The sequence below is a fragment of the Fistularia commersonii genome, chromosome 36, assembly GCF_037954325.1.
Source record: "Fistularia commersonii isolate RoL2024-O1a breed Wild chromosome 36, RoL_Fcom_v1.0, whole genome shotgun sequence".
NCBI lineage: Eukaryota > Metazoa > Chordata > Actinopteri > Syngnathiformes > Fistulariidae > Fistularia > Fistularia commersonii.
In genome coordinates this window covers 2,753,301-2,762,500 of record NC_141319.1, presented here as the reverse complement: position 1 = coordinate 2,762,500, position 9,200 = coordinate 2,753,301, and the positions used below count along the sequence as shown (strand labels likewise).

The 9,200-nt window shown below is 39.4% G+C and overlaps 1 protein-coding gene across 1 annotated transcript in view; it reads left to right on the top strand.

The window, feature by feature from the left end:
• The window catches only part of trim54 (tripartite motif containing 54), a 19,780-nt gene extending 11,333 nt beyond the window's left edge, over positions 1 to 8,447 (top strand). The window contains exons 5-9 of the mRNA XM_086143389.1: positions 329 to 562; positions 4,612 to 4,634; positions 7,032 to 7,156; positions 7,396 to 7,470; positions 7,679 to 8,447. Of these exons, the coding sequence (XP_085999515.1) occupies positions 329 to 562; positions 4,612 to 4,634; positions 7,032 to 7,156; positions 7,396 to 7,457 (444 nt within the window). The 3' untranslated portion in view covers positions 7,458 to 7,470; positions 7,679 to 8,447. The remainder of the gene's footprint in view (positions 1 to 328; positions 563 to 4,611; positions 4,635 to 7,031; positions 7,157 to 7,395; positions 7,471 to 7,678) is intronic.
• The last annotated feature ends 753 nt before the right edge of the window (positions 8,448 to 9,200 follow it).

Here is a 9,200-nt window from a genome sequence, read left to right as displayed (position 1 = left end):
AAAATGTATATGACAGTAAAAAACACAGTGTCAAGAAATAAACACAATTTTTTTAAATTAATTTAGAAAATCGGATCATAAATGGACCTGAAAAGTGAAGGATATAAACAGACAATATCGATAACAGGATGAATAAAATCAGGATTAAAATTTTTATAGATAAATACACTGATTCATAAAAGCAGGGAGATGAAAATGGAGACCTTAATTACCTTTAAGTGAAAGTCATATTTGTGAATCTGATCAGTGTGGAAGGGAAGTTGCTCCTTCAGGAGGTTTCACTGGCTGAGGTGTTCTTCCTGTTTTGTGGCGGTCGACTTCCTGCCAGGAGGCTGGGCGGCGGCAGAAGGAGCAGCTGAGTCTGCAGCTGGACGCATTGCTCTCCGTCCTGGAGGACAGGAAGCAGGAGCTGCTGAGCCTGATCTCCAGAGAGCAGGACCACAAGCTCCGCCACATCCGTGCCCTTGTCCGTTGCCATGGTGATCAGCTGGAGGCGGCCGTGGTCCTGGTGGAGTCAGCCATTCACTCCATGGAGGATCGACACATGCCGGACTTCATCCAGGTCAGACGAGTACGACCTCCTCATGCTAAGGGAGGGTTTGGAGAAAAATGTTATCCCCATTTAGTTACTTTTATTCCAATTTAGTTACTTTGACGTCAACAATTTTTTTTTCAATATTTTTTTCCACATTTTTACATTTTATTCTTTATTTATTAATTATTTATCTATTTGTTTGTTTGTTTGTTTATTATCTATTTATTTTATTTATCAAATATTTTTGATTCAAGTTTTTAAATGTTTCTTGCATTCTTTCTTCTATTATTATGTCATTTGTTTTTTATTTTTCTGATAATTATTGTTGAGGTTTTTTTTTTTATATATATATATTTTGGATACATTTGGATCATCCATTATTAATTAGCAGATAATTATTTTCTATTTTCTGGTGTTTTCTTGACCAGTTTTGATGTTTACAAATTTTTAGACATTTGTTTATTCGTTGCTCATTAATTTTCATATCATTTTTGTAAGCTTTTTGTTAATATTTTGTTTCTGGACAAAAGGTGAACATGTTTAAATATTCCCGCCAAATTTGTTATTTGATTTTTATCTTTTCAGCTTGTAATTCCGTGTGAAAGTTTTCTTATTGTTTTGTTAAAATTTACTTCTGACATCTCCTGTCATATTTGTAATCGTTCTGATTATTTGTTAGATATTTTTGAATATTTAAATGAACATTTGGGATAATTTCTTTACTTCCAGGCAAATTCTTTTTGCTCAGCAACTGTTATTCTAATTTTATTTTACTTTTTAAATATTCCTTTCACATAATTAGGGTGCTTTGCTTGTTCATTTTTTTGATTACTTATCATCAATTCTCAGGATTTTAGCTAATTTTATGTAAATTTTTTTAGCTGCATGTTTCTATAACACCTCTTCTTCTTCTTCTTCTCCTTTTGGCTCTTCCCTTTAGGGGTCGCCACAGCGAATCAACCGTCTCCATCTAACCCTATAATCTGTATCCTCCTCTCTCACACCAAATACCGTCATATCTTCTCTCACTACGTCCATGAATCTTCTCTTTGGTCTCCCTCGAGACATCCTGCCTGGCATCTCCGACTCCAGCATCTCTCTACCAATATATTCAACTACCCCTCGCCTGACATGACCGAACCATCTCTGTCTGGCTTTTCTGACCTTCTCTCCAAAACGTCTAACATGTTGCTGTTCCTCTGATAGACTCATTCCTGATCCTATCCATCCTGGTCACTCCCAAAGAGAACCTTAGCATTTTCATCTCTGCGACCTCTAGCTCTGCCTCCTGTCTTTTTGCCATTGGAACTGTTTCTAGGCCATACAGCATCGCTGGTCTCACCACTGACTTGTACACCTTTCCTTTCATTCTGGCCGATAGTCTTCTTTCCCATAGTACCCCAGACACTTTTCTCCACCCACTCAAACCTGCTTGAACCCGTCTCTTCACCTCTTTTCCAGACTGCTCTGGACTGTTGACCCCCAATTACCTGAAATCCTCCAACTTCTTGATCTCCACTCCCTGTAGCCTCACCGTTCCATCCGGGTTCCTCTCATTCACACACATTAACTTCCACACACATATATTCTGTCTTGATTCACTTTCCTCCCTCTCCTTTCCAGAGCATACCTCAACCTCTCTAGAATTTTCTCAACATGTTCTCTGCTCTCCCTGCAGATCACAATGTCATCTGCAAACATCATGATCGATGGAGATTCCTGTCTAACCTCATCTGTCAGCCTGTCCATCACCACTTGCAAAAAGAAGGGGCTCAGAGCTGATCCACCTTGAACTTCCCTGTTACCCCTACAGCACACCGCACCACTGTCTCACAGCTAGCATACATGTCCTTCACCATTCTAACATACTTCTCTGCCACTCAAGATTTCCTCATACAATACCAGAGTTCCTCTCTTGGCACCTTGTCATATGCTTCTTCTAGGTCTACAAAAACACAATGCAGCTCCCTCTTGCCCTTCTCTGTGCCTCTCTATTATCTTTCTCAAAGCAAATACTGCATCTGTTGTACTCTTTCTAGGCATGAAGCCATACTGCTGTTCACATTTGCTAACTTCTGCTCTCAGTCTAGTTTCCACTACTCTTTCCCATGACTTCATTGTATGGCTCATCAACTTAATCCCTCTATAGTTGCTGTAATTCGGCACATCCCCTTTATTCTTAAAAATAGGCACCATCACACTTCGTCTCCATTCTTCAGGAATCTTCTCCCTCTCTAAGATCCTGTTGAATAATTAAGACAGAAACTCTACCGCTGCCTCCCTTAGACACCTCCACACCTCCACAGGTATATCATCAGGACCAACTGCTTTTCCACTCTTCATCCTCTCCAATGCCTTCCTCACTTCACTTTTACTAATCTCTGCTACTTTGTGGTCTACAATAGTCACCTCTTCTACCCTTGACTCTCTTTCATTTCCTCATTCATTCACTCTTTCCTTCTTCCCATCACTTCTTCCCACCTGCAGAGCCACTAACAACATTGAGCATCAATTTCCAGTTTCAGACTCATAGGTCTATCTGACATTCTTTTTACTTCCAGAACGTTACTAAAAAACTCCTCTTTTGAGAGAACTCCTAAAGGTGTATGTTTTTTCTAACATTGAAGGTAAATTCTTGTTTGTTTTAAGGCATTTTCTCATTTGTTTGCAGAAAAAACTGATTATTTCCGGATAAGGGTTGTTGGTTTTGTTGGTTTTCACAACTTCACAATTCATTCATTCATTCATTCATTCATAGTGCTTGTCCTGCAGTCATGGTCGCTGGCGTGGATGGAGTCTATGCCAGCTGTGATTGGGCGAGTGGTGGAATTCACCCTGTGTTTATTGTCATGTGTAGAGTGTGAAAATGAAATTCTTACTTTGCTGTCCGCAGTGCATTTAGATATGTATTGATAATAAATAATGATAGTGTAAACATTATAGATATGAAAAGTGTTGGTAGTGCAGATAAAACATTTGATTGCAGCTTGGTGTACAACTCACAGTGCAGTTTGATTGGACAGTAGTTACATGTGCAGATGAGCGCAGCACATGTAAAATACAGGAAAAAGAACGAGTGCCAGCTGTTTAAGAGCTGCAGAAAGACAGAATATAGGTGTGTGAATGAGAAGGATCCAAGTGGAATGGTAAGGCTACAGGAAGTGGAGATAAAGAAGGTGGAGGAAGTCCTAGAGTCAACAGTCCTGCGCAATGAAGAGTTTGGAAAAGAGGTGAAGAACTAGGTTGAAGTTGGTTAGAATGGGTGGGAAAAAGTGTCCGGGGTTTCAGAGATGACAATGTTGAGGTTCTCAGATGAGGCCGGAGAAGCTAGACTGAGATGGTTCAGTCATGCACAGAGGGGGGAATAGCGAACGTATTCGTAGAAGGATGCTGGGCTTGGAAGTGCCAGACGGGGGGCCGAGAGGAAGACCAAAGAGAAGATCTATGGAAGAGGACATGAAGTTTGTTAGTATGAGAAAAGAGGATACAGAGAATGGGGTTTGTCGGAGAAGGTTGATTCGCTGCGACCCCTGAAGGGAGTCGCTAAAAGGAAATAAAAACCCATGCAGACATGGGGGGAGAATGAGCAAACTCCACACTAAACACACACTAAACCCCCTGTTATGATTGAACCAGGAACCCTCTTGCTGTGAGGCAGAAGCACTAACCATTTGGCCACTCATTTTCAAAAGGTTCTTAAAGGCAGAAGATTATGTATAAATACTGCAGAATGTCTCCCTTCTCATTCCCTGGATCCCCCACTAACATGATCAAAATTGAGATCATTCATTCCCCCCAGTCTACTGTATTGATCACTTAATCAATTTATACATGCACATTATTCTAATGTCACTGTGTGTCTCCCCTTACTATATGTGTGTGTGTTACAGACTACATTTGTTACAGTAGTAGACCTTAGTGGGCTGTAAAACAAGTCTTGTTGGCAACAGTGAATCTTTCAAATCAAACCAAAAAAAAAAATCTCACCAGAAAAAAACGAATATTAACATTGATTGATTGTCTCCTTTCCTTCCCCTACAACCTCCTCCTCCTCTTCCTCCCTCCATTACCTGAAGAATGCCACCGCCATCCTGGAGAAGTAAGTCATGAGTGATTGTTCTGCTTCTTCTGACAGCTGGCATGTTTGTTGATGGACATTCTAACACACACAAAAAAAAAAAAAAAAAAAATCAATTTGGATTTCCTGAAAAACGAGTTCACGTTTTTTTCAAAACTCAATAGACCTTTCTTTTTGTTTCTTGAAATAACAACCTCTGGGGGACATTTTGCGGTTTTGTACCATCATGATTGATGGCTGATGATGATGAAAATGAAGAACAGTCTAGTTGTGAAGAACCAGCATCCAAATCAGAAAAAACAAAATAAGACAAAACCAAAAGCACTGTAATAGCACCTCACAAACCAAACTTCCTCAAATGATTGAACACAGTAGATCAGGGGTCGGGAACCTTTTTGACTGAGAGAGCCAAAAAACCCACATATTTTAAAATCTGATCCTAAGAGAGCCATATGTATATTTTAATACCAAAAACAGCTAAATGGAAGAGAAAGACCAACAATTTTAGAGTACAATAAGACTGAATTTATTTTGATCAACATACTTTGCTATAACAAAGTAACTTAATAACAAGAAAAGTGCTTCTTAATTATAATGCTACTAAACGTGACCGCAGGTTCGTCTTAATGTTTTCTAGGTGCGAGAACGACCGTCCATTGTCAATATTATAACAAGCAGCTGGTCTGCAGGCTGAGGTTTTTTTCTGTCCGTTTGTGTTTACTTGCCGGCTCTGCTTATTTACCCACATGTCCGAAAACCACTGAAATACTTCGCTGCATTTATGTCATTCACCTGTTGTTTCTCCACTCGATTTGACATCATAATGGTGCGATCATGTACAGTTCTTGCTGGGAAAGGCATATCTTTTATCCGTTTGATTATCTTGTCTTTATCCTTAAAGTCGTCAAAAAGCTCGTCGGCCACATCAAGCATGAATGATTTGGCGTATTCGCCATCTGGAAACGGCTTCCCGCTTCTCGCAATTGTTAAAGAACCAGCAAAGCTGGCCGAATCGTAATCACCTTGTTTGGCCCAGACGCGGAGCTGCTGCTGACTAGCTGCACTCTGGACACTAGTTCTTGACAGGCCTTCTTTCTGTCATCTCCCGCTGGATATTTCTCTGCAAATGTGGCATGACGTGTGTCAAAGTGTCGCTTTATATTTGAACGTTTCATCGATGAAATGTTATCATTGCATAAAAGACACACTGCACAACCCGCTCTCTCCACGAAGGCGAATTCTTCTGTTCATTCCTGCTGAAACATACGGTAATCCTCATTATTTTTTCTTTTCGTCATCTTCTTGGTTAGAAGGGTTCACTCTGCATAAACAAGCTTACCAAAAACGAGGGAATATTACTTTTTGGCCTCAAAGCGACGTGTGCAGGCTGTTGTAAATTATCCAATAAAATTAGACTTTTAGGGTATCGGACCCTCCCGCACACCGGAGTACAGAAAGGATTGGCTCTTTGTTGCGTGCCAGCGCGAGTTGCGGGTGAAAATATCTTAAGATTAAAATGTGTGTGGATTTTTTTTTATTGTGATGGCTTTTCCTGTAATTTTTTTTTTTTTACGAAAGTAACATTATTAGTAAAATTATTGATTAATTTTTCTGTTAAGAAATTTTCAAAGAGCCAGAGGCAGTCATCAAAAGAGCCACATCTGGTTCCCGACCCTTGCAGTAGACAAAACCTGAGTGGACCAAACCAACCCTCTTCGAAGGTGTGAGCACAGTGGACTGGACCTGAGCGGAATAATCCAAAATAAAGAGAAAGAGTAATATTAATCGTTGGACTGAACCAAAACGATCTAAACTGAGTTGAACCTGTACCTCCAGGGCTGTGTGGCTCAGGGAGTTGCAGCAGTCGTTCTTGGAACTGAACGTTCCTGATCGATTATCGATTATCTCCTATCCTGGGGCTGATCCTTCCTTCTGCTCATGGTTCATTCATGATGGGTTAAATGCAGTGGTTGAACTTTGCTGATACTGTGCTTTATGTTTAACTGTATGTTAAATCTTTGTACTTAAGACCTTAAAACACTTGATAGCCTTAACCTTGACAATTTATATTTTATTGTATTTCTTATTCTCCCTCCTTCCTACTATTATCTATTATTGTTATGTTTTTGCTTGAAACTCTGGCACAACAATTTCCTTCGGGATAAATAAAGTTGTTCTTATCTTATCTTATCTTATCTTATCTTATGTGACAGTAAAGGCTTTTCCTCTTCTTACAAGCCAGTAGATTTGTCTGATCCAAACCTAAACAAAACCAGTCGACCGCTATGGATCGAACCAAACCAAGAGACTGGACTGAACCAGCTCAGTGTCCAGATGATGTTTGATGTTGAACTGAAGACCAAATAATTGATTATTGACTGAAAGGTCACCTCTCAAAATGTTCTATGTTTTGGACAGAATGGCTGTTGCCGCCAGAGCTTTTAACACGGAGCGTCCAGAGATGGGATACGAGGACATGAGCCACTTTGTCGTGGAAACTGACGACATCGCAGACGTCTTGAGAAACATCGACTTCTGCTCAGGTGGAAACCAGACTAAGAACTTTATTTGCTCAATTCATTTCTTTTCTTTTCTTCCAGCTGTTGTAATACTATCTGTTGTGTTTGACTTTATATCTCGTTTTTTTTGGTCTGAATATTACATTACATTACATTTGGCAGACGCTTTTATCCAAAGCGACTTACAATAGAGGACATAAGCGCTGCAAATAACAATAACGTTTGAATACAAACAAAGCAAATGGAATATTTTATTTTTTTAGGTGCGGATGAGAAAGGAGAGGGTGAATCCGAGGAAGAGCCGGAACCGGAGTACAGATATTAGCGACAACAAAAAGGCAAGGTTTCCAAAGTTCTTCTGTTTAAATTGTATTTTTTCTTATTGACCTCATTGCATTCTCCATTGATCTGATGACGCTCTCCCATGGATCTCATGATGTGCTCCAATTGATCTGATGATCTATTGATCCGATGATGATATCCCATCTGATTTTACGATGTTCTACCATTGTTCTCACGATTTTCTCTGATTGTTCTCCACTCCAGGTCCCCGCAGTCCTCAGACTGAAATAGCCACTGTAATCCTCTGGTGGATTCTCGGCTCTTGTCGCCTCTCATCCAGTGACTTGGCAACATTTATTTGTCAGACTCCCACAGTATTGCCTTTTGTCTGAAGAAGAAAGACAAAAAAAAAAAAAAAAGGCAGCACATTGAGTGTAGAATTATCCCGGTGTTTTGCCGGAAGTGGTTTGAGCCCTGCGTTTCGCTGTGGGTGGAAAAGTGAAAACAATCACGTTTTTCTGTGTCCCCTGGATTTAAACGGACTTCCTGTCGCTACCCTTCCCACTGCTGACAAACACGCTAACAGTTTTCTGCCGTTTCTCTTTATGTAATTAGAAAAAATTGAAAGATATAAGTAAGTGCATAGATATTTTGAATGGATTCATGTGTGTCAGAGAAGTTGTATTTTATTTATTGTTTAACTATCAGATCCTAAATATTTTCAGATCATTTTTCTTTTTTAAATATAAAAACCTTAACTGATTTTAGATTTGAATTAGAATTGAACCGGGGTCCTTTGTGAGGTGGAAGCGCTAACCAACCACTTTACCATCAAAATGTTTATCATTAAGCTACTATCTATATTCCCAGATTTACATTTTATTTGTTTTAAATATTACGGTGATTCTTATCTGGTAAACCATGTGTGTTCAATTTTATAAAGATCAGTGTTTTAGGTTTTGTGCAGTTTTATTTTTTTTATATGTCTTGTAAAACAAACGACAACATCATCTGTAAATAGATGTATTTCATGACAGATTTGATTGACGTGTAGCATTTTTTAATGGGGGTCAACTGTGTGTGTGTGCGTCTGTGTGTGTGTGTGTGTGTGTGTGCGCAATGAGTGTTTTAAATATATACATATATATATATATATATGTATATATACACAACATATGTGTTTGTGTTTATATATGCACAAATTCAGCAGGATACAGTTAAGCGTCTCTCGGGCAAAAGTAAAATATTGTTTTCAATATTTCACAAATAGATGATTGTTTAGTCACTGATGACGAGAGGGACCTGAAGGGGTTAATGGTTTGTCACAGCTCTGGTGTGTCATGGCGTTTCAATAATGATATGAGAAGAAAATAAACTGAACACACACATATACACACTAGGTGATAAGACACTCCACTTACCCACAGTTGGACTGACTCACAGATACAAAGAACCCAGAGGCCATTTTGTTTTTGTTTTTTTTTTTTGTTTCTGCAGCCTGGACCAGAAACTGTCACTTCCTTTAAAAATGCTCTTCTGTTGTCAAGATCAGTGAAAAAGAGAGAGAATCTGGGGGTTGATTTCAATTTAAGACATTGGATGGAAGCCTTTGTCTCTAGATGCTAATATCAGTCTAAAGCAGAATTTCCCAACCACTGTGCCGCGGCACATTAGTGTGCCGTGAGAGATCATCAGGTGTGCCGTGGAAAAATGCCCACTTTCACCCGATTGGTCCGAAAATTATTTATCCAACGCAAATAATGTGTCTTCCTATGTCTATGTGGGC